The sequence below is a fragment of the Centropristis striata genome, chromosome 10 (genome assembly GCF_030273125.1).
Source record: "Centropristis striata isolate RG_2023a ecotype Rhode Island chromosome 10, C.striata_1.0, whole genome shotgun sequence".
Taxonomy (NCBI): domain Eukaryota; kingdom Metazoa; phylum Chordata; class Actinopteri; order Perciformes; family Serranidae; genus Centropristis; species Centropristis striata.
This window is the reverse complement of record NC_081526.1, coordinates 33654622-33681181: the sequence shown is the minus strand read 5'-3', so window position 1 is coordinate 33681181 and position 26560 is coordinate 33654622. Positions and strand designations below refer to the sequence as shown.

General features: G+C 37.1%; 1 protein-coding gene across 1 annotated transcript; it reads left to right on the top strand.

Annotated features, from left to right (window-relative positions):
- The first annotated feature begins 34 nt into the window (after positions 1 to 34).
- pgap1 (post-GPI attachment to proteins inositol deacylase 1) lies at positions 35 to 23965 on the top strand. Its single transcript, XM_059343506.1, has 26 exons — positions 35 to 194; positions 4564 to 4717; positions 7916 to 8091; positions 9292 to 9463; positions 11104 to 11264; positions 11694 to 11746; positions 11845 to 11911; positions 12212 to 12317; positions 12462 to 12520; positions 12622 to 12705; positions 13408 to 13454; positions 13595 to 13646; positions 13726 to 13803; positions 15999 to 16074; positions 16156 to 16229; positions 16933 to 16984; positions 17063 to 17129; positions 17209 to 17314; positions 17899 to 17937; positions 18036 to 18220; positions 18551 to 18781; positions 18864 to 18999; positions 19783 to 19833; positions 20005 to 20216; positions 21981 to 22085; positions 22758 to 23965. The coding sequence occupies exons 1-26, from the start codon at positions 63 to 65 to the stop codon at positions 22894 to 22896; spliced, it is 2814 nt and encodes a 937-aa protein (XP_059199489.1). The 5' UTR covers positions 35 to 62; the 3' UTR covers positions 22897 to 23965.
- Positions 23966 to 26560: the final 2595 nt, after the last annotated feature.

Here is a 26560-nt window from a genome sequence, read left to right as displayed (position 1 = left end):
CCGACAAGATGGAGATGAAACACCTGTAATACCCTAAAAGACGGAGTCACAACTAAAAAAACATGAAAGTCGCCACTGTGGCCTTCTACGGGTTTGCTGTGGGGCTTCTGGCGGTTGGCCTGCGAGAGTTGCTGAGTGGCTTCGAGGAGAACAGATGCAGCATGACCTACATGTTTGAATACCCGGAGTACCGGGTGAGTAGCCAGGCTGATTATTTATTCATTATTTCACTTTACACCTCATACAATACGTTAGCTAGCACACTACGCTATGCGTTGCGTTGTTTGTGGCAGAGGCTAATGATAACTGCTAACTGCTTCGTTCAAAACATTGTGTTTTTACCTGAAACAGACACTACTAACCGGGTTTTTTTAGCTATTTCCTCAATCCTGCTAACGATACCTGGTAGAGCAGGTGACGTCAGGTGCAAGTGTGTGTTGTGTTGTCTCGTGCTTTTTCTCAATGGTTGCCACACATACACTATTATTACTATATACTGTAATATACTACTATTATTATTATACCGGCCTTACAGGCCTTATTTATTATTATTATTATTATTACTATTATTATTATATATTATATTACTTTACTTGTAATTACTCTATTTATATTTTTTCATTTTACTTTTATATTGTTTATTATCTACTATTACATATTATATTATATTATATTATATATATATATATTATATACTGTACTAGTATTATTATTATTATATACCGTCTAGTCACTATAGCATTGTTGCCATCATATCACCAGTTTAATTATTACCATCATCTTGCCAACCATCCTACCAACTGATGATGTTCTTTTCTTAACTTCTTAAGTGTCCTTGTTCTTATTCTGTTCTGTGTTTTTTTCTATTGTTGTTTTTATTTATGCTACCTCAGTATTTTATTCTATTGTATTTTATTGTGCTTGAATACCGGACTGCTGTGACAACCGAATTTCCCTTCGGGGATGAATAAAGTAATCTATCTATCTATCTATCTATCTATCTATCTATCTATCTATCTATCTATCTATCTATACACACCTGTCTATTTCGTCACACTGTTAGAATTTATTTTAACATCTATGTGTTCCATTATTTATATATTAATTTAAATAAATAAAATAAATACAGGGAAAAATATATAAATAAAATAATGTAAAATAAATTAACAAATAAATGTGAACATATATGAAAATGCTGAGAATTACTATTTAACATTTTGATAGTTTTGTTTATATGTCCACTTTTAAGAATAAATTGTATGTATTCTTTTTTTTTTTTTCCACACCTGTTTTCTTATATTCTTTTACATATTGTCACACTTAAAATAATCGCCTAAGTCAAATCAAAATTGTTTTTTTTTTTACCTAATTCATCTCATGACGCCGGCCACCTATGGTAAAATTTCCTCCATCCTCAGTTGATCAGATCATGTGATTTTACCTTTAAGATCATCACTTCTTTGACAATTTGCCACATTCATAGGCATCAGATAAGAACCCAGCAAATAAGAGCTAGAGGGAGATTGTTTAGTTATCAGTTTAGTTTATCAGTGTTTTATTGTTGACACTAATTTTGGTAACACTTTACTCTAAGGTGTCTACATAAGAGTGACATGAGCGTGTCATAAACATAACATGGAATGTGTCATGAACATGAATGACACTTTGAAGTAACATTAATGCTCATGATACTTGTCATGTCATGTTTCTGACAGGCTTGTGTGACTCTTATGTAGACTCCTTCAAAATAAAGTGTTAGATATCTTGCTTAAGTCACAAAAATGTTCATGTTCAAAAAATCGCCGAGGGTGCCGATTTGGAGGCGTGTGTGTTTGTTGATGTCTTCGGATTAGATTAGCCCAAATTAGCCATGTCATAAAACCTAAAAGCAGCCGCTGAGTCTTTCTGATCCGCTTTGCAAGACATAAATAACCAACCGTACGCTAAAAGTCAGGTGAACACGTGAAGTTGCTGTTAGTTAATGTTTGTAATGTAGGTCGTCTTCCTCTGCTTGATGCTCACCAATGGTGGAATGTTACTATGTACATTTACTCAAGTACTGTACTTAAGTACAATTTTGAGGTTCTTTACTTGAGTATTTCCATTTAGGTAGAGGTGCATCTCAATTAACTAGAACATCATAGAAGAGTTTATTTATGTCAGTAATTCAATTAAATTCAAAAAAGTCCAAATTAATTAATTTAATTTCTTCTAATTATAATGATAATGGCTTACATTTAATGAAGACCTAAAATTCAGATTCTCAAGAAAATGAATATTACAAACAGACCAATTTCAAAAAGTATGTTTAATATGGAAATGTTGGTCTCTGAAAAGTATGTCCATCTATATGACTCAATACTTGGTTGGGGCTGTTTGACTTGAACTACTGGAAATGGACTTTTCCATCATATTCTAATGTATTGAGATGCTGTATTTCCACTACATTTTGAGGCAAATATTGTACTTTTTCTCCACTACATTACCTGACAGCTTTAGTTACTTTTCAGGTCGAGATTTAACATAAAAAATAAAAGATGCATTCAAAATAATTACACATTTTTATCATTTAACCACATAACAGTCTATTAAGTAGTGAAACCAGCAATGTTAACTTGACAATATTTAAATGTTGCTTGTATAATACATCAATAATGATATTATTGTGTTTGGAATATATAAAACAATCTGAGTGGGTTCATTCTGCATAATGAGTACTTTTGATACTTTAAGTACATTTTGATGCTGATACTTTTGTACTTTTACTCCAGTAAGTTTTGAATGCAGGACTTTTACTTGTAGTTGAGTAATTTCACAGTGTGTTATTAGTACTTTTACTTAAGTAAAGAACTGGATACTTCTTCTACCACTGATGCTTACTTATGTGTTCATCTGTCTGGAAGTGGAGCACAGCTGGGGCCGTGCAGCTTTAGTTCACACAGGAGTGTAGTGTTGTTGATTGTTGTTTTTTGCAAGGGAGGAAGAATAAACAGCATCACGTTTTTTGCTGTTCTATCTGTGTGGTTAATAGACATTGTGATATTGTGATTCAGCTCAGTATCTAGTCTGCGTTAATATGTTCATCATATTTTCATGCTCAAGATAATGTTCAATCTTTACAATCACTCACGTGAACAAGAAATCGTATAATATTTGAAATGAAATAATCCTTATTTTGTGTTCACTTGTCATTCATAGCTAGAGAAGTCCTGCAGTGAAGCCTTACTTAAATAATCATGAATAGAACATACAAGGTTAATATAGCAAGATTTGGGTATAAATTATTCTGTAAACTTTATTTTTTATTTTGCATTTATTGTAACAGATAAAATGTGATGATACGGGGCTTAGGAAGTTTATGTATCTTCAAAGAGCTTGAAAAGTGTTTGAATTTCATCTTACAAACTCTTTCAAATATTGGCCTAAGCTGTTTGTTTTTGTTACGTTGCTGTGAAATAGATATAGAAAAATCTATACAATATTTTTCATATCATCTTGACATTATATATCATCATATCGCTGAGTCCTACTATGTATTATAATGAAGGTCTGGACAGCTCATGTAGACATTAAGGGTTAACTATTTAACATCTCATTTATTCTCTCATGCAATCTCAATTCCACAAAAGTTTGGATGCTGTGCATCCAATTCAGAATGGACATTTGCAAAAAGAAATGTTTTTATCAGTTTAAACACAAGTTTAAGTATATTTGCATTTTTTAATTGAATACATCTCACAAAGGATAAACACATTATCACATTCTGTTTGTTTCACCTTTTAGACAACATTTTTGGAATCAGGGTTGTAAAACTAAAATGAAATGCAGGTCTTTAGAATAATGCAGGTGAGGTGGAGAGTAGGGGTGTGCCATATCGTATCGTTCACGATAATATCGGTATATTTTTTTTATGGTTATAAAAAATGCATATCATGATATTGGCAATGTTCCTACTTCTTGATGTAGTGGTTAAAGTTGTTTTAATCACAAAAAGCTACTTGCTCCCTGTAGCTAAACACATGCAGCTTTCAAAATAAGAGCACATGGATGTGTTAGCAGAATCCACCACATAATTTACAAGAAGACTGTCAAAATAAAATGCCTTAAATAAAACATAAAATAACCTTTATTCCCCTTTACAAAATGTCATTAAAATATGCCCCCGGAACCCCTAAATGTTTTTTTTTTTTATTATTTGCTCATACACAAGAGTCAAGAGTAACTTTTTTGTATTTGGCAACTGTTGAGATTTGCACTTCACACTACATTTTAGATTTTTATTTATTTATACAGTCTAAAAAAAAATCATATTTTCTATATCTTTTTAAGTATTTCCTAATATCATCAAGAATATCGTTATCGCAAAAATAGCCTGCAACATCGTGATATTCTTTTAGGGCCATATCGCCCAGCCCTAGTGGAGAGTAGATGTACATAATTCTGTAGCTGCTTTATAATGACACTGTTCTCTGATGTGTTAATTAATGAACTGTCTGAGATTGATGTGTCTGTGGGTCTTCACCTCCTGATCCTTGTCTATGGGGTTGCATGTTGTGTTGACAGCGCGTGGCTCTGCCTCGCCGTGTGGCCAGACTGTACCCAGCCTACGGGCTCTACCTGTACGGAGAGGGTGCATACGCCCAGGAGACCCGGGCCCTCAAACTCACCGGTGCCCCTGTGCTCTTCCTGCCTGGAAATGCAGGCAGCTACAAACAAGGTAAGAGCACAACATGAACGGAAAGTTGAGCCAAGTGAGTGTTTGAGCTTTAGCAAAGGCATTCAGATGCACCAGAGGGTGGAGGGGATGTTCTCCCCAGTAAGTAGATGTGCTGAGGTTGTCTGAGGACAGCATGCTTTTTGTTGATTGGTCTCTACCTGACTGGAAAGCAGACAGGATTGCCCTTCACAGTTTTGAAAACAAGCTCTGTTTTCAGTTTTTAAGACCTTGGATGTTCTAGCTTTGCCACGATGTCCCAGAAATCATGGAAAAAGTTATTAGATCACCCTTTTTCTTCAATGTATTGATCATTTTTATGTCTGGTACAACCAAAGGTGCATTTGCTATTTGTTTGGACAAATATAATGATAACAATGATGATTATGTTAATGAATGATAACATAACTCCTAGCTGATAGGAGTTTAATTCAAGAGCTGATATCTAGCCATTTTCCATGGTTTTCTTGATAATAACCAAAATCATTATCAAGAAAACCATGACTGTATATTACATCCTGCCATGTTATCTGCACTTTACTTACTTTACTCCTTAGACACTTTATTTTTATATTGTTATATTAATATTTATATTATATTGTTATTGTTACCTATTTTTGAATTGTTTTTCTTATATTATCCTATATTGTGATTGTTTTGGAGGCTTTGGAGCAATCTGGAACCGGAGTTTCCTTCAGGAATAATAAAGTTCTATCTTATTTTATTCATCTTGGAATACTGACTTTTTGCAACCATTTCCAGTGTGGTTGTTTTGGATTTTAAATAAGATAAGTCCACCTCCACTCAAAAAGATGTATGTTAACTTCGCTAAAATGTACCGAAATGTTTTTAAATGTACGCCTGGCAAAAAAAGAAGAGGAGTGTCATCACTTCTTAAGTCAATCAGAAGACAGAAAGGAAACCTGAAACCTCTGGGGCAAGGCCGACTTGTTAGTAAGGAGCTAAAACACACTTTAACATCATCGCAGATATTATTGTCTGTTTCACAACCACAAACGCCGTCAGCCACCGCCAGTTACACTAACAACATGAAAGATGCTAACTTCAATAACGAAACATTTCTTGGTAAGGAAGATGGAGTAGATATTTTTCCAAAAACCATGTTGACATGTTCAACAAAATATAAGCAGTGTATTTTTACAAACATTTTGGAGAGGACAGAAAACTCCAGGGATTTTGTGTGCATTACAAGGTTTAAGTTGTGTGTTTGTTTGTTTTTTATTAAATTTTAGCCTAATTTATTAATTTAACGTGTTTATTGAAGATTACTGGATGCAGACCAATAAATGTAAACTGTAGAGATGCAACCTGGTCAATCAAATAATTACAAATGGCTTTTTTTTTTCAGTTTTTTACTTTTTCTTTTTTTCTTTGGCAGCTCATTCCAATGTTGGGTTCCTAAATCGGCCCTCAGCTATCAAAACTTTGAGAACCATTGTGGATGGGGCTGGTGATATTACTATTAAACTATTGAAAACGCATCAATGAAACAGGGTTGCACTGGTCGACCTGTCCCACACACACACACACACACACACACACACACACACAAGCTTATTTTAGTCAATCCTCAATACACCTGTCCTGCTGCCATAAATACACACTAAGCACCACATTTGTGTTAATCCACAGTTAAAAATAGTCCTCAAAGAAATGCACTATTGACTTCTGTTTATGTAACATTTGCTAAAAACTACAGCACCCAGCTGTTTCAGAAAATAAGATATACAGTCATGGAAAAAAATATTAGACCACCCTTGTTTTCTTCAATTTCTTGTTCATTTTAATGCCTAGTACAACTGAAGGTACATTTGTTTGGACAAAAATAATGATAACAACAAAAATAGCTGATAAGAGTTTAATTTAAGAGCTGATATCTAGACATTTTCCATGGTTTTCTTGATAATGATTTTGGTTATTATCAAGACAACCATGGAAAATGGATCTTAAATGAACAAGAAATTGAAGAAAAAGGGTGGTCTAATCATTTTTTTCCATGACTGTATGTCGTCAGTAGGAACAAACATTGGTTTGGGATTTGGGAATCCAGCTTGCAACCTTGTGGTAAGTAATAATTCAGTGATGCTGTCAATGATACAGATCCTCAGTGAGATGATGCTGGCCCCCTGTTCTTGCCATCGGTTGTGTGTGGGAGGAGAACACCCACGCCTTTATTCATGTGAATACAAACACATTCTGTTGTTACTGTGCTGTTTGTGATGATGGTCCACACTCTCTGTTCTTCAGCATTTCTTGTCTTATGTTTTCAGACCCTTGTGCATGTAGGATGTATTTTTTAACAAAAGCTGTTGCTTGATAAGCCTCACAACAAGTTCCAGCAGCTTGATGAAGCCTTCAGTGTCACATGAGATCAGGATGTTGCTGCTCTGTCTTCCATACAGGAACATGGTACAGATTATGTAAATTTAATGAGCTTCCTTAGCAGTAAAGAGAGTTTTTTTAGGTCACAATAACTGCCCTGAGGATCAGAAGAAACTCAACACGCAATGACTCTAATTAATTATTAAAAATAAGACAAATTATTTTGCGCCTAAGAGCTGTGCATACATAATAATTTCAGCGTGGCAGAGTAGCATTAAAGCTGAGCATAATGGTGGTGGTTTGTGAAACCAAGTCACGTCAAACTTTATTTATAGAGCACATTTAAAACAACCGGGGTTGACCAAAGTGCTGTACAGATATCACAGTTGCAGGAAATACGGTAAAAACTAAAATACAAAAATACATAAACACAGTGCAACAATAGAATAAAATAAATTAAGAATATAATAAAATAAATTAAAAATTTAAATAAAATTTTGTTTTTGCAAGATGTCCACTCTACTCTTGAATAAAATATCGCTTCTTGAACTATAAAAAAGGCACTTACTGAACTGTACAATTTAAAAAAAAAAATAAATAAATAAATAAATAAATAAATAAATAAAAAAAAAAAAAAAGGAATATATTTTCTAATTTCTCCTTTTATTCTTGATTAAAAGCCAGGGAGAAAAAGTGTGTTTTTAAGGAGGATTTAAAAACTTCAAAAGATCCTGCAGATCGAATGTGCCAGGGCCAGCATCTGTATGATTTCACTCAGTTCCACACTTGATGCTGTCTGTGAAAACAGCCAGCCTGTTACACTGTTTGACAGCACCGTGTCTGCTTCTCCTCATGCAGCTCGCTCCGTGGGCTCCGTGGCTCTGAGGAAGGCTGAGAACATGGAGGGAGGGCTCCACTTCAACGTCTTCACAGTGGACTTCAACGAGGAGCTGGTGGCTCTTTATGGTGGCAGTTTGCTCCGGCAGACACACTTCCTGCACGAGAGCATCAAGGCTATCCTGAGGCTGTACAAGGTCAGGCCTCAAATATCACAGGCTCATCACACAGCCTTACTAACTCTACATGGTGGATATTGCTGGTGGAGTCAAGTTTCAGTGTTGGGGGATACATATCAAACATATAACATTTCACCACCCTCTTCATTTAAACTCTAAGGCATATAATTAATCCCTCTAACTTGGGCATCTCACAGTAGTAATGAAATTGACATGGCAACAGTAGAAAAGTGCAATAAACCAATATGAAGGAGTGCAGCTGCAATACACAGTAACATTCAGTTTCATGGAGTTGTGGGACCCTGTCACGTTTTACTCACTGTGGCCTTGTTTGTAACAGGAATAAATATATAATATATAAGCCCTGCACCTCTTTGGAAACAGCACAATCATAGCTAGAAGTAGGGAGAACTTAAACATGTCTTTTGTACACTATACCACAATTTTAATGCCATGAATCATAAGAAAAGGAAAGAAAAGAAACGCAGGGGCTCCACATGCTATACATGTTGAACTATTTATATTTTCATAACCTCTTTTTTTTAAAAGGTTGGTGTAACAGTATATTTAGATTAGATTAGGTCTTATTTTATTGATCCCACAACGGGGAAATTCACTTGTCACAGCAGCAAAAACAGAAGCAAAAGGTGTGAATATAATATAAATAGTTGTAGTTTGAATGAATAATGGAAAAGACAAAAGGTGTGGAAACTACAACATGATCAGGTGGTAAAGATTCTTTCTTTCTTTCTTTCTTTCTTTCTTTCTTTTTCTTTCTTTCTTTCTTTCTTTTTCTTTCTTTCTTTTTCTTTCTCTTTTTCTTTCTTTCTTTCTCTTTTTCTTTCTTTCTCTCTTTTTCTTTCTTTCTTTCTCTTTTACTTTCTTTCTCTCTCTTTTTCTCTCTTTTTCTTTCTTTCTTTTTCTTTTTCTTTCTATTTTTTCTTTCTCTTTTTCTCTCTCTTTTTCTTTCTCTTTTTCTCTCTCTTTTTCTTTCTTTCTTTCTTTCTCTTTTTCTTTCTCTCTCTCTCTTTCTTTCTTTCTCTGTTTTGTTTTGACTTAATCTTTGTTTGTGCTGCTGTCCTGTCTTGGCCAGGACTCCCTTGAAAAATATATTTTTAATCTCAATGGGACCTTTCCTGGTTAAATAAAGGTTTAATGATAATCCAGTCAGTGGGTTATGTTTTTTAACTTTTAACTCCAATTTTCTCTGCCTACCAGCACCTAAAGACTCCCCCTCAGAGTGTGGTGCTGGTGGGTCACTCCATGGGAGGAGTGGTGGCCCGGGCACTCTTCACTTTACCCCGCTTCAACACTAATCTGGTCAGCCTCATCATCACCCAGGCCTCCCCCCACCTCGCTCCAGTGCTGGCCCTGGACCCGTACCTGCTGGGTAAGGACAACTCTCATGCTGCTGTTGATTAGTACATTGACACTTATTTGTATCTACAAGTCCTCATTCTAAGCTAAGACAATAACTGGTTCTACCGGTTACCTGAATACATTCAACCAGAGAGGAAGAACTTATCAGGACAATCAGCTACTGAATTGTTCAGCCTGTATGATAACCTGCACACAGTGACACTTGAACTGACACTGAACCTTTTACCTCCCATAAAAAACTGTAACGCTGGCACAGATTTTCAGACGGTAACACTTTATGCCTAGTTCACACTACACAACTCCCTGAAAAAGCTTCAGATCTTTATGTTAACCCTTTTCGATCAAGGCAGTTCTTTGCGTTTCGACAGCCAAATGACATTGTGTGAGTGACATTCTTTCCTGGTCTCGAACGACTAATCGCTTACGTCAGGAACTAGGGGCGGGATCGTGATCAACAAGACCAATTAAAACGTGTATCTTTAATTGAATTTGTTTAACTGCAATGTAATCAATACCAGGTAGTCTTTGCTAGGTAGCTAGTTAGACCTAGCAGGCTAGTGATAACCCCAACTAAGACTCACATTAACATCTTACGTTAAGAAAATCATCGCTGTCCATTTGAGATGTGATGTAGTCCAACATTGTTAAGCAGAGACATATACAGTAGAGGTGTGAATCCCCAGAGGCCCCACGATACGGTTTTATCCCGATACTTGAGTCACGATACGATATTATTGTGATTTTAAGCATTTTGTGATATGGTGAGTATTGATATACAATATGTTGCGGTTTAACTGCATTTTGTGTTTACAAAATTCAATCAAAAATTATTTTGTTAATTATTTTTTTTATTTCTCCACAATGAGAGTCAAACCCACAGACTGACCAACAAAGTATTCAGTCAAACTGAACTGATATCATACATGTATGGACGACAATAACTGCAGAATTTTATCAAACTTTCAAAAACAACAAGCTTCACTGTTCTGTTCTGTTCTTCTGTTTTTTTTTTTTTTTTTTTTTTTTTTTTTTTTTTTTGAACGAAACATAAAAAAGCCGAACTTTGCAGCGTTATTTTGACAACTTCCGGACACGATATCCTGACAGGCCGAGGGAACGCTAAATATCAATACTTCGTGGCCATGAATCAATATTATATTGCCACGCAAAATTTCCGGATACTGACCAAAATTGTTGTTGCACCTAGAGGAAACAAGCTGAAACCAACAACATCAACCAGCAAGACTACAAGATTAGTTCTGTGGATTCTGTCTCGCACATGATATATCATTTCATGTGACACTTCTTGGTGTGTTTTGGTGAAAAAATGTAGTGTGGAGGCGAGACATAGTCATCTGCAGTGAAGTCGTCCTGGTGAATGATCTTGTAGGGTGTGATCTCCCAGTCGTGTGCCAGTCATGTAGTGTGAAAACAAGACAGTCAAGGCAGCAGGTTGTGTAGTGTAAACTACAGTAATCTGATGAAAGTTGTGTAATGTGCACCAGGCATTAGACACTAAGACACTCAAATACAGGCTTTCTTAGTACTGAATACAAATTTGACTTATTTCTATTTGCAAATATAGAGAAAAGTTTTCAGGTCATAGCTATAATATCAAATATTCGAGTCCTTTGCTTCTGCTCTGTGTAGATTTCTACTCTGCAGTGAGACAGAAGTGGGTGAGCCAGGCGAAAAAGCTCAGGAATGTCACAGTTCTGTCTGTCGGAGGTGGATACCGTGATTACCAGGTCCGCTCTGGCCTGACATCCCTACCGTGTCCCCCAGGAGACCCTAATAAGTTGTCACTGGTGGTAAGTATCATTTGAGAATGAACGAAGTGGCACTTGACCTCGCCATTTAGAACTACTTGGTGTGAATATAACATAGTAAATAGTAAAATAGTAAAATAGTTATAGTCTTTCTTTCTTTCTTTCTTTCTTTCTTTCTTTCTTTCTTTCTTTCTTTCTTTCTTTCTTTCTTTCTTTCTTTCTTTCTTTCTTTCTTTCTTTCTTTCTTTCTTATATTTTTAATCTCAATGGGACCTTTCCTGATTAAATAGAAATTTGATGATAATCCAAAAACCCAGTCAGTGGGTTATGTTTTTTAACTTAACTTAAGTATCATTTGAGAATGAACAAAGTGGCACTTGACCTTGCCATTTAGAACTACTTGGTGCAGACGAACTCTGTAGACTGTTTAGTCCTGTTTTGCTCTTCACAATGTCTTCTGTTTATGTCAAGGCAACTGCAGTTCCCAGGACATGGGTGTCCACTGACCATCTGTCCATTGTTTGGTAAAAGACTAGGCATTATGCTTTGGGAGACTACACATTTCTTTTTCATTTGAACAGAATGCAGATTAGTATATGCTGTGTATGTCTTTGTGTTGCAGGTGCAAAGAGCTCGTTCTTGCTACTGTCAGGGCGTTCTTTGACCTCATCGAGCCTGAAACCAGACAGGTCAGAACAACAAAAAATGCATCAATATTTTATGTTAAACAATACATTTGATTGAATTTGTTATATGAATAAGTGCAAAATCCAAATAACAGCATGTGTCCCAGCCTGCAAAGTCTTTGTTTGGTACAGATAATTGCAAAATCACACCATGATCATTTTAACATATTTTCCAATCGTCATTTTTCATTATATTTATTTTCCAAATGGTGCGGCCCCACCACTAGAGTCTTACATCTCTGATGAGTGTGCATTGCAAGCACGTACCATCTGTTTCCAAGCTAACCAGTGTGTTATAATTAGTTCACAGTAAACCCAGAGAAGAAAATGGCTGTACTAAACCATCACTTCATCAGACACCCCGTCAGGATGCTGGAAGACACTCAAGACACTTCCATCTCCATCTCAGGTTAGACAGTAACAGCTAACATGGAGAGGCAAGCAGACTTCATTAGTCTCTTTATAATATGTGCTTTTAGAGCCATAGCTCTACATGGGTTTTGCATTTTTGTATTGTATTTTTTCCTATTAAATCAAATTTTCCCTTTTTCAGATTTTCCTGAAGCATGGAGTGAAGTGAACACACTGCGTCTGGCTTACAGCACACCCAAGGTACCAGACTTTGTTTTAATATATATTTGGGAAACAAACAAAGCCCTCATGCAGACAGAATACAAACACCAGTTGTCTTCAGTGTTGCTCTCTGTTTACAGGAAGGACAGGTGAAATACTTTCTGTTCGCCCTGTCGAGTCGCAGGAAAGCCTACAGCCATTTCTACTGCCGGAGCAACAACATGGTGAGTTTAGCTGTGCTGATGTTAACATGCTTCATTCACGCTGTATGCCCAATGTTAGACTTCTGAATCACAGCCCACCTCTTTCATTGGTTCAGTGATTCATATAGATGCATAAAGTCAAACTGAGGCCCCGTTTACACGAGGACGCTTGCGGGTAAAAACGACAAAATATTTTATCGGAAGTGCCTTTCGTTTAGACGGTAACGGCGTTTTGGGGGCTTAAAGACGTAAAAATCTGAAACCACCCTCCAAAGTGGAAAAGTTAAATACGCTCCGCCGTAGCGTGTCCGTCTACACGACCACGTCACGTCACGTATGTGTTTACGTCACATACATGCTCCAGTACAGGAAAATAAACAAACGTGGGATTATTTCCATGCGTCGGACCTTCAAGCTGCTCTGGCAGCTCTAATAAACTTACAGGAGTCTTTCCTCCAAATGTACAGGATATGTACAGATAGTATTAGTGAACAATACAATCCAATTTCACACACTTTTGCGTCACCGTATGCACGCAGATTTCCTCCCGAAAATGCTCTTCTAAACGAGGAATAAAAAGTGAAGACGCGACGCCACTTTTGCGTCTTCTGTTCAGACCGTCCTCGTGTAAGCGTAGCTTGAAACAGCAGTTCAGTGTGATTATCAGACAGAAACCAGAGTAATCTGTATTTTTGTCAGTTCTGATTTCTTGTTGTTCAACAGGAGATGACCAGCTGGGTGTACGGCTGTATGAAGAACAGCTCTTCATGGTAAAAATATAATAATAGTGTCCCCAGTCAACATCTGAATTTCTTCACTGTCCTGATTTTTCTAAAATGGATCACACAGAAAATGTGGTGTCTCTTATGGAACCATGTATGTCTTAATTTGTGCTGTTTTAATGTTCCAGTGTGCATGCAGAGGATCTGTCGATGGGAACTGAGCTTCTTCCTCCATACAAGGTAATTGTCCTCTGAAGATTCCCCTTGTAGTCCAGTTGCTGCTCATCGTTGATTGTTGATTGTCTGTTATCCTCCTCAGGTCCTGATTCTGAGCCTCAGTGACCTGTCTGCAGTTACTCATCTGGTTGTTTCGGCCTCCAACCTCAACGGCAGACAGGTGCAGTAAAGATGAGAACTAACTACTCTCTGATGATAAGATGCTTCTTTCTCTGTTCCATCCCCATCAGTCAGGGATCACACATTAACAAGACATAATGGTTAACAGCCATGCATGTTGCTCTGTGAGGCTTTAATGTCAGAATGCTCATAATGGTTAACTTGCTGATGTTTTTAGCAGGTTGTTTGTAATATTTACTGTCTTCCTCACTACCTTTTTTAATATTTTTGGCATGATAACGTAGCCTGGCTAACACCAGACCAAATCTCATTGGAGATTAGGTCTGGACACCTTCAATGCATTTCTCCGTAGAGGAGGTGTGGTTTACGATCCTCCGGAGCCGTTTATTGGACGCTTAGAATGTCTATCAAAGCGTCTGTAGGTAGCTCTTAGCCAATCAGATCAGTTATACCAGATGACGTAGTAGAGCAACAGAGATGGATGTTTGTTGTGTGTGTGTCTGTGAGAGAGTGTTGCTGCTGCTTTGCTTCTCCAGTTCTCGCTTTCTGCAAGATTATTTATTTTCACGCTTTATTCCCCCTCATGTCATTCTGCCACACACATCCACTGATTTTATGGGCAATAAACAAGCTGCTGCGGGTCTCTGGGGGCTCCGCTGTCCCCCGATTCGGAGCGAGATCACCATCGGTGACCGGCGGTCTCACCGGCTCGGCGCAACGAGCCGCAGAAACCGCCCGTGCGGCGCTAATAGCCCCGCTACCGGTGATCTGGCTACCAGCCGGGGGACAGCGGAGCTGCCGAGAGACCTTTCGCCTTTCAACTTTCGCTCTAAACTATTTAAAACACCATCTACAGCTAAAGAGAGTTTCGCGTCTGCAGCAGCCATGTTGGATCCGGAAAGCTTCCAAGTGCCGAGTAGTACGCGTCAACGTCTCACCGTCCCTCCCCGCTCTGTGATTGGATCCCTAAAACAGGGCTAAGATAATCGCCTAGTTGCCAGACCGCCTGGAGGTTCGAAATCAAATTCGAGCGCGCAAGGCAGTCTGGGTATACCCAGGCTAATGATAACGTCTTTTAATTAGCAAAGTAGAGCTGAGGATGATGGAAATGCCATTAGTTTTCCATTCATTCGGTATACACGGTATAAAAGAACTGGACATTACAACTAAGATTTCACACATTCCATTTTAAAGCCTGGCCATCTTTTTTTTTTTTTTTGGAAGTGACCATATTTGGGCCAGTGGGTGGAGCTGGGAAGGTTACACAAGTTACCAGTCCGGTGGGGTCATGTACCATTGGCATTGCAAACACTAAGCTGCTGGCCAGCTTGGTTAGCAAGGTGCATTTGTAATTCACATTATTGGTGATATTATTTGGCTAGAAAAAAAACTGTCTTGAATCAAAATGTACTTAACCCATTGAGGCCTAAAACTGCCTGTAAAACCTCTGGGCGATTTTAAAATAATCCTCTAAAACCTGAAGTTTTTCTGGAAATTCAACAGAAGTGTCAACGCTTCTACTAAATAATAGATTTTTCAGCCTCTGTAGCAGATAGAAATTAAATTCAAAAAGTATTTGAGAGCTTATACAAATACTACAAAACGACGTATCCGCTTTCCAGGCTTCAATGGGTTAATAGGGAAAAAGAAGAAGAGTTGACTTCTTTTAACGTATGAGACGGAAACACAGACAACCGCCAAAAAAAGAGAAGTTCACAGCTATTTATTTAAAAGTGCACAATGCATGAATATGCACCCTGAAGTATATCCTACTTTATCATCTTGATAGAAGCGAGTCGATAAAAACTTAATGTCGGTAAAAAAAACAACAAATGGACTTCTTTTTGCAACCAGTGGAGTCGCCCCCTGCTGAACAGTAGAAAGAATGAAGGTTCAAGGGTCCTGATTATTGGCTACAGTTTTGCTGCTTGGTATTTGGTCCTAAACTAATGTAATGACCTGCTTTTAACCTAATGATGATGATTAGATAAAAAACAGGGCATCACAAAACCAGCATACATCATGTGGAAACCATGGATGCCTGTACAAAACAAAACTATTGGAATCCGATTCAGTAACTGTGGTTTAAACAACTGAAAAAAATAGTGAACTGGAGGATATAAAAGCCACCAAAAGAGACCAGAAGAAAGAAACCGACTAAGAGGCCTTTGAAAAGAGTACCCTTACTTTGCAATGTCATTTGTGTAATTTAATTTGAGTTTTTCTGCTCCACAGTTCACGGTGGAGTGCGAGTGGCAGAGACAGGAGTCTCAGACAGTGTCTGTCCCAGCACCACATGTCCTGTCCTTCGGTGAGTGGCGTCCTGTTGCTGATTGTCTTTCACTTTAAGAGAAAAGACACATTCCTTTCTCAGTGACTGTTGGTTTTGCAGGTTTGACTGTCAGTGATGTTTCTGTAAACTCCTCTGGACTCCTTCACACCGTCCAGCTGCAACACTTTCACCAGGTACCTCTCATTATTCCACCAGACTGCTGGACTCAGTGTCTCTGCCAAGGTTATAATAGTTTTGGATTTTTCATTAGTTTTAGTTTTAATTTCATTGTGAATTTTTGTTTTCAAATTCAGTTAGTTTTAGTTAGTTTTTAGAGTGAGTTTTCTAGTTTTACTTTAGTTTTTAATTTTTGAAAATGCTTAGTTTTAGTTTAGTTTTTATTAGTTTTAGTGTTAGTTTTAGTTTTTTTGTAATGGGCTATGTGTTGGGTGCCAGATTCAAAGTGGTCATAATACATTTTGCCTTTATTTCCTTTGGTTTATCCATCTCAGCCCCAATAAGGTTATTAACTCTTACAGTTCCAGGTGTTTTGAATTTTGGTTCTAGTGTAGTCATCCAGGTCTCAGTAAACATATTCACCATGTGTTGCATGTTCAAATAGAAACACTGAATTACGAATGAAAAAAGTTGACAAAAACGAAAACTAAGGACATTTTCACTATGATTTTAGTTAGTTTTAGTTAGTTTTGTAACCACAAAATACAGTTTCAGTTAGTTATCATTTTTGTAAAAACTCTAGTTTTTATTTTTATTTCAGTTAACGAAAATGTTTTTTCAATTCTAGTTTTCGTTATTTCGTTAGTTTTCGTTAACTATAATAACCTTGGTCTCTGCTCCTACTGTGTCACTAAATGTTGAACACCTCTGTGTCTTCAGGTCTATCAGGCTTTCAGAATCAATGTCGCAAGTCAGTGTAAAGTACATAAAGGTAAGTTTGTCTTGTGATACATACAGTAGGCAGGCGCATGTGCACAATGTAATGATAATTATGTATATCTATTGGCAGACAGACTCCCCAACGTATACAGGATACATGTGCCGTGGTTTGGAGAGGATTCTTTAACCACAGTCAGGTGAGTGTCTGTCTCCTGGTACTTCTGTCTTGTCATATTCACTGTTTCTGTCCTGACTCGATGTGATCTGTCTGCAAAGTGTGCCGTCAGTGACAGAGATCTCAGGGATGCTCCACACAAGTCGCCCAGACAACAGCTCAGGTGTCCTCCTACAGCTCCACACTGCCCCTAACTGCCAGTATAAGGTACTACTGCTCAGCCTTCAACTTCCTGCACATCTTGATGACAATTCATCATTAAAAAACATGTTGGCAACACTTTACAATAACCATCATTTATAAACGGTAAACAGATAGTTTATTAATGTTTAGTCATCATTTATAAACTGTTTATAGACCATTAAAAATGGTAAATACATAATTTATTAATGTTTAACTAACTTAATCATGTATAAATGGCAAATAGATGTATATTCATTTATAAACATATCTATTAATGTAAGTTTATAGTTACTTTACCATTAACAAACAATTAAATTATAATTAATTGTTTATAAATAGTTTTAGTTGCACCCATTTTTAATATTTTTAACTCCATATTAAGTATGTTAATGATTTTGAAATGATTCATACACCTTTAAGAAATTGGTTGAAAACATTTAACGATTAAATATGTAAAGCACATTGTAAATGGTTAATAATTGGTTTATAAACCATCTATAAACATTATTTAGTTGGTTATTGTAAAGTGTTACCAACATGTTTTTGCCATCAAAAAAGAAGGAGAAAACGTGAAATAAATTGTGTTAACCTTGTGATTTGAACCTCAGGTGTCAGTAAGGACTTCATTACCCAGGGTGCTAGGACAGGTACAACTTACTCTTTTTTTCTTTGTGTATTATGGAATTTTTAGTGACTTAAAGAGGAGAAGGCTATCGGGTCTGATGTGCTCTCTGTCGTTTGTCAGATACTGAGGTTCTGTGGCCCCATGGTGCCTGTGTACACGGCTGTAACCCTCCTCCTGGCCTGTGGGGGGCAGCTGTCCTCCATCCTGAAGTTGAGGCGAGCTGCAGACATGAGCCAGGTGGTGGCCAAAGGCCTGCAGCCTCACAAAGTCAATCTGCCCCTTTATATTCTGCACACTTTACTCAGGTAGGCTGGCAAAGTTTTAACCCATTGACGCCTAAAACGCCTGTAAAACCTCTGGGTGATTTTAAAATAAGCCCCTAAAACCTGAAGTTTTTCTGGAAATTCAACAGAATTGTCTACGCTTCCTACTAAATAATAGATTTTTCAGCCTCTGTAGCAGATAGAAATGAAATTCAAAACGTATTTGAGAGTTTATACAAATACTACAAAACGACGTATCCGCTTTCCAGGCTTCAATGGGTTAAATTTACTTCAAGCATGATTTTGACCTTGGAAACAGTACTTGTACCAGAAAATTCTTCAACTCGACTTCCCTTTCTTCCCTCCCCTCAGCTGTAGCTGGTTTCAAGAGCTCTGGTCAGCTCTTTACCTCCCTCCTATGGATTCCCTCCCCCCAACCACCCCTGATGCAACGTTTCATGAGGTTGTGGTACCAGCTGAAGAATGGCCCCACCTCCTGTCTCCTCTGCTTTACATCTTGGGGGCAGCAGTGGCGTACTGGGGCAGCACACTGCTCCGTCTCATTATGCGACTGATCTCACTAATATTAGCTCCCCTACACAGGTATGGTTGGACAGTCAAACACCAAGGTATGTGCCTGTGTGGACACTATGTTATTTAAGGGTAAACCTTCTTTTCTGTGCAGACCGTCTGTCTCTAGAGACTGTGGCACCCTGACACTGCAAACGCAGCTCCTCATCACTCTGAGTCTGACTCTTCTGGGTGGCTTGTCCTGTGGGGCAGTGTCAATCTTTGCTGCCTTTTTGCTCCACCTTTACAGGGTGAGTATTGGCATATTGAAGCAACTCAAAGGAACTCTCATTTTGTGTTGATTATAACAGAAAAGGCAGCACGGTTTTCATGAGCAAGAGAGTAGCAACTTATTTTTATAGTATTTTCCTTTTTTTAAACAGCTGTTTGCAGGATGTCTAGCCATGAGGTAATGTGAATACAGGGTTCATATAAAGGCTTGCAAGTTTAGAAAATGCTTAATTCTAACTGTTTTGTTTTCAATGTTTAGAATATGCTAGAATAAGAACATAGGCCTTGTTCCTTGATGGAAACATAATCTGTTGTAATCTGTGTTTTATCTACACAGTCACTCACGTAAAGCAAAAATCTTTGTATTATTTGAAATGAAACAATCCTGTTGTCATATTTTTTTCTTGGGACTCGACTCGGAGTCGCACTCTGATGACTTGGACTTGAACAACGGGGACTCTGACTCGAACTCAGGTGTCGGATTCGACTCTGGCTCTTCTTTGGTGACTCAAAGACTTTGGCTTTGACTTGGACTTGAAGACTGACTCGGACCCGAGAATTAGTGACTTGACTACTTCAATTGTTTCCCCTGATTTAGCAGGAAATCAGGCATTAATGTGTCAGATATAGAAACAGACAATCTTCTCGCTAATGATGTTGCTGTAATGTAGGTCATAAAGAGGGATCACTATTAAATACAGATTTTAAATATCCAGTGTAAAACTCCTTGTAGCTGCTTTAAATCCAATAGGAATTGTGTTTTCCTAACCTTGCAAACATTTGTCTTTGTTGGACGTGTTCAGGTACTGAGGCTGCAGATGACAGAAAGATCTTTGAGTCATATGTTGAATCTGGTAAGATTTTGAGATTGAACTGTAATGCTCCAATCAGATAGTCAGTTTGATGCTGTTGTTTTTGCTAGCAATGACAATGCAGAACCAGCAGTCAGAATTTTTTCCAGTATAACCTTCTGATTCTTGTCAATTTCCACTTTGAAATAATGAAAGTTTAACACCTTGTTTCAGGCCCCACAGCAGCACAAAGAAGCCGAGAACGGCACAGTGGATCCTGAACCCCTCAGCAGGTCTAAAGAATGTAACGGCGCCCCCCTGCTGTCTGAGTGTGTGCTGCAGGAGGTGAGGGATGACTTGGAGCTCCACCTCTGCCTGTCGGCGCTCTTCACACTCCCCGTCATGCTCATCGCTCCCTCACTGATCCACTGGATCCGCAACCTGAGGTACACTATCAGAACAGATGGAGTATGTGAGAGACAAAGCTGCTGAGGTCTTTGAGTTCATTAGAAAGTATACTAGTTACCATCCCAGATTTAGGAATGCTAATTAGTGTTATGTATTGATGTGGTCCAACTCTTTGATTTGAGGTTGTTTTAAAAAAAAAAAAAAAGTATTTTATTGTTGTTGTCATTATAATTTGTATGTATGTATGTATGTATATATATATATGTATATATATATATATATATGTATATATGTATGTGTGTGTATATATATATATGTGTATATGTATGTGTATATATATATATGTGTATATATATATATGTATATGTGTATGTGTATATATATATGTATATATGTGTGTGTATATACATGTATATATGTGTGTGTATATGTATATATGTGTGTGTATATGTATATATGTGTGTATATATGTATGTATATATATATATGTGTATATATGTATGTATATATATATGTATATGTATATATGTGTGTATATATATGTGTATATATATATACATATACACATATATACATATGTATATGTATGTATATATATTTGATTTTTTCATTATTATTTTAATGTTTTATTTAATTTAGTCAAATTGGCTGTACCTTTGAATAAATGGCGCAGATATTATGTGTTTTTATAACATTCTCCATTTGTCCACAGTTTTAGTCAAACAAAAACTAATAGTCTTCTGTCACTGCCCCATATTTACACACACAAATTGGCACATTTATTATGCAAGTAGCTCCTTAGCTCTAAACTTTTCATGAATAAAGCTGTTGAATCTTTACCAGCTCTAGATGTGCTGCTGTAGGTCTAATCCTGACCTCTGATTTTTTTGTGGATCAGAGCTGAAAACAGGACTTTATTAGCTCTTTATCCACTGGACATCTCTTTAAAAAATGTTCTCCTCTGATGTCACAAAACTGTAAAGTATATATTAATACTATTTTTTTTTTTAATACCACTCAATTAAATCCTGATTGTAATAACCAAATATGAATTCATTTTCAATGTAAGTATAATTTACAGCAGCATTGTGATGCATTACAACAAACAATTTGCCAGAAATAATAATACGGCAAAAATTAATATCATCATATTAGTGCCATTACTTCAGTATTGTTTTATCAAGATATGGTAAATTTATGCTAAATACATCAATCAAATAAAATAGTACTCTTTTTTTGTTTTTTTTGTTTCCTCAGAGAGAAACATCCAAAGGATCGAATGATCCCTGACACTTAAGCTCTATAATACACTAAAATAAAACATATTACACATGGAAACTGAGTGTGGCACTAGGCTATTGAAAATGTACATACAACACTCAGGAGAAATTGGTAACTTCACTTGAAAACTTGTTACAAAGACCTAGGGTTGAACAATATCTTCCTTAATAAGTAATAGTAACAGCAGAACCCTACACCGAGGTAAACGATTGTCTATACAAAATACAATAGTGTTCTTAACCTCAATGCTACTCCGGCTTCCTCCCACAGTCCAAAAACACGCACTTAGGTTTAATTGGTGACTCTTAATTGCCCATAGGAGTGAATGAGAGCGTGATTGTCTGTCTGTATGTGTCAGCCCTGTCAGCCCATCAGTTGATCTTCTAAAAATTAGCAATTCAGAAAAGTCTTCAGATTTTGGTTGCGGTTTGAACTGCTTTGACGTTCCTTTGAAGGGCTTGAAACATAAAGTAATACTTCATGTTTGATGCAGTGGTGAATGATGTTGTGATCCTCTGCAGGTATTCCGCCCAGCTGGATCCGGACCCTTGTTGGCCGCTCATTGTGCCTCTAATTATTGTGTACATGCTGCTTATTAACTGCAACACTTTAAAACTCAGCAACAGGTAAGAGCACCTGCTCACATGCATTAATTATTCTGTCAGAGTTAACCCTTTGATTCACAACATGGGTCCAAAATGACCCTCATTCATTCCCCATGTTATTTAATGTTTACTGTGTGTTTCTGTGCTCTATCTTTTGATATCAACTTATTTTATTATTGAATATTTTAAATATTCTTTACATATCTTGTTTTTGATAACAACAGATCATTATTTACATTTTTCCTCTAATACTTTATGAAGAAAAAAAAGGTTCTGTATTATTACATGGCTAACTACTTAGCCAAGAAGTTAGCTTAGTAGTTAGCTTAACAAGCTACTTAGCTAACTACTTAGCAAAGAAGTTAATTAAGTAGTTAGCTTAGCGACGTACTTAGCTAGAAAATGGATATGTGCCATTTTTGACCCATGTTGTGCATTAGAACAGTAGTGACACAAAAAGGGATTTTAATAAAATATGAATAAAGGAAAACGTAAAATTAGGATGTATGATGATCAAAAACAAACTAATTGAGGAAAACCTGGAATACTGAATGACGAAAATAATTAATTGCAAAGATATAGAACATAAAACCTCTGTCACTGGGTCACTTTAGACCCATGTTGTGCATCAAAGGGTTAAAGGGGAAACGCTGCTGCAATAACCCAACTCTTCTTCTTCTTCATCTCTTCCAGTAAACTCCTGCCTCTGACATCCTGCCTCCCTCTCCCCTTGTCCATCGCCATGGTGACCTTCTCTCCACTCCACCTCTACAGAGTCACCTACTTCCTGCTGGCGGTGCTCGTCCCTCTGGCCTCGTGTTGCCTGCTCTGACGGTATCTGTCTGGTTTCTACCATAACAAGCCTTTCTCCAGATTTCAGCCTGACTCGGTGAAGCTGCTCGGTCGCTCCGATCTGGAAGACGTCCTCCGTTCGGCTGCCGTGGAGCAGAGCCATAGACATACATAGCTTGGGGAACTGTCTGCTCAATGTTGGCACTAAAGGCTCCATGGCGATTACACTATGTTTTAAGATGAGAGGATGTAATGGCCTTGGAACATTTGGTGTGAATATGGCTCTGAAGGATTGACCTGAAACCAAGTTTGCCTTACTCTGTATATCTATAGCTCTGCCTTCAAGGAGCAACAACTCCACAACCAGTGAAGCTACTGATACTAGAGATTCTTAACAGGGTGTTATTATTATTTAGTTGTTTTCTAGTGTCGACAGTGGCATTGTTCACTGTGGTCACTGCGCTGTAAACTCCTTCACTGCCTACTGCTTAGCAAAGACTTCCAGCTGTGTGTTATCTTTACTTACTGACTGTCAGATACAGTGGCAGTGTCACACATACGTTCCATAAGGAAAAATCCAAAGTAATCATGTTTACATTCTCCCATATTCACCTTTTGATACACGACAATGACTAAATGAAGGTTTGCACTGGAAAAAAGGCTTTGGTGCATCTGCAGGTTCTGCAGTTTTTCACATGAAGAAAATTCTGATCTAATCCATGTTCTATAAAAAAAAAAAAACAGCGATGTAGCCAAACACATTTTATAGGTGTGAGCAGTCTGCCAGCTGTTTTTATTCCTCTGCGTGGAGCTTCACCTTCATTTTTTCATTCACTCACTTAGACAACAGTGACTGTTAATGAGCAGCTTACCTAGAATAAGCACCGAAGAGTCTTCTGGACAGAAATAATAGTGATTTATTTTCCTGCTTGAAATACATTTTTCCCAGAACCTTGTGTTTCCACCTAAAAAAAAATCTAAACTAGTCCAACTTAACACTCCATATTTACCCCCTGGGATAATGTGCATTTGCAACTTCCTGCTTTCAAATTAAAGGTATCACGGTCGATAGGACCAGACCTGGTGGTGCAAAAATGAGAGTAGAGTAAGAAACGCAGCAGTCTAAAAGTGAAGTGAAACAGACACAAATTCTAGAAAAACATCATCTGCAATGATCTGTTCTATTACCAGCAAATCAGTGAGAGAATATATTAAACATCGGTGTCTGTGTCACTGAAAACAACTTTGGTCCAAGATGGTTTAACAGAAAATTCATCATAAAAACACACTGAAGGAAAACAATAATTGTGAAATACAAATGTTATTTGTGCTAAATAAATACAGTCATGGAAAAATTATTAAGCCACCCTTTTTCTTCACTTTATTGTTCATTTTAATGGCTGGCACAACTAAAGTTTCATTTGTTTGGAAAAATATAATGATAACAACACAAATAGCTCATAAGAGTTTAATTTTAGAGCTGATATCTAGACATTTTCCATGGTTTTCTTGGTAATGATTTTGGTTATTATCAAGAAAACCATGGAAAAGGATTAGATATCATCTTATATCAGCATTATATTTGTTTAAACAAATGTAACTTTTGTTGTGCCAGGCTTTAAAATGAAAAAAGTGAAGAAAACAAGATGGTCTAATATTTCTTCCCCATTGTTCTTAGTCAGCTTTTAATATGAAGGTGTGGTTTATACTGACTAACTTAATTTTGATATAAAACACGGCAGAGCTGAAGAAAGTGAATTGGTGAATAAAAACATTATTTCTCTACAGTTCGCAGTACATTCAATGTACATTATGCTGAAATTAACCATGTGGGTGCAGCTACAAATCTTAGCATTTTTTTTGTTAATCAATATAAAAAGTCCAAGTTACTTCTAATGTTAAACACTAACATAACAAAGTAGGCAGGTGAATACTTCATTGATCCTCCATGTAAAGCCTCCTCCAGTCTGTCTTTATGTGCCTGTTTGGCGGTAATGCCCGGCTGCTGACTGGTTAAATGTGATTAAGTTAATGAGGTGATTGGGAGATAAATATGCTAAACAGACAAATTGGCATCTGGGGATTGGACAAACCATAAATATTAATTTGGTTTCTTATGTTGTGGACACACAATCAGTCACATGAGATTAATAATGACTGTGATCATCATGGCTCGTTGGTGTTTAGAAGCTGTACGTTGATCACGGTGAAGCTTCAGGCAAGCAAAGTTTAAAAAGCAGATTACATACTTCCTCTAAGCCTCGGATTTCTGTTCACTGGAGGATTATAAGATGTCTGTTCAGGGCTGCAGCTGATACACATAAACAGTAAACATTTAACCCCGTATTGTGATTGGAATTGTTTTGCTTGGCTGCAGCATCAGGGTTTATAAGAGAAGTGTCTTGTATTTGATAGGTGTTGTTTTTTAGGCGTGGATAATTATCTTAATGGCAGGTGTTCATGTGAATAATTGTGACCAACAATAACACCCACTTTTGACTTCTTTTCTTTGTTTGTTTAAACTACTTTTCATCTAAAACGGATAACAAAACTACTGGTCTTGTGTCCGAAAATCTTCTTTGAATGTTTTACTTATTTTCTACAGGAAGGAACACTTGAGTTCTTTGACCTTATAACCTTTTTTAAGAGCAATTTAGAAGATAAAGGCTGGAGTTATAAATATATGTTTTTCTTACTGTCAACTAAAGCCAACAATTAGTGATCTGGTGTCAATACTCAATAAGCCCATTGCTTTCTACTGATGACTTGCTTTTTTATAAACTGCTCACAAATATTGTTTCCTTTGGGGCGAAGATGTTGTTAGTCAGCATTACTGAAACAAGAAATGGCACATTTGTTGGGACTATTTTCGGCTGTGGATTGATACACATTTGGTGTTCTAGTAAGTATTTAAAGCAGCAGGAGGAAGTGTGAAGGATGGAAGTCCAAAGAAAATTCAGTTATTGGAAAGATAAATCAGACTTTGTAATCAGAAAAAAATGAAAGTGTCCTCCAAAAAATGACTCCATAGGTTGTTTGTAATAGCAGCTCATTACATCCCATAATTTACATTACATTGCATTAATAGTGGTGGCGATCACCAGTAGCTGTAGTTATTATAATGGGAGTTATAAGGGCAGGTGACCAAGTAAAGTTACATAACAAATGTGATTATTTTAACCCAAAACAATGATTTCCCCATTCAGAAAACACGGACAGAATTGCGGAATATGATGATAGAAATTATTGAAATTAAACAGAGTACAGCAGAGTTTGCCAAAATGTTAACTCATACAAATCCAGGGTTTCTTCACTACTGTTAGCGTTTTTTTCACAGCACCAAAACTGAATCACAAGGAAAAACTGACACTAGAGGCAGAGGTTGGGGATGGGGCGGCTATAGGCCCGAAACCAATCAAATGTCAAGACCATCATCATTTAAGCCAGAAAAGTTTTTTTAAGGATTTCAACACTAATCGCTTAATTAAGAGCAGAGCAAATTTAAATCACTACCATGAGTCAGGAGACATCAAATGCATTAATATTCTTGACATTTTTAATATTTACTTGTTGAATTACTGACACTTTATAGTCCACATGATAAAATATTCTTCCTGATTGATTTTTTTTTTAACTACCTTCAGTCTTAAAAGGGAGAATTAAGAACAGTTGAAATGTAAAACACAGAATTTGGGGGAAACAAC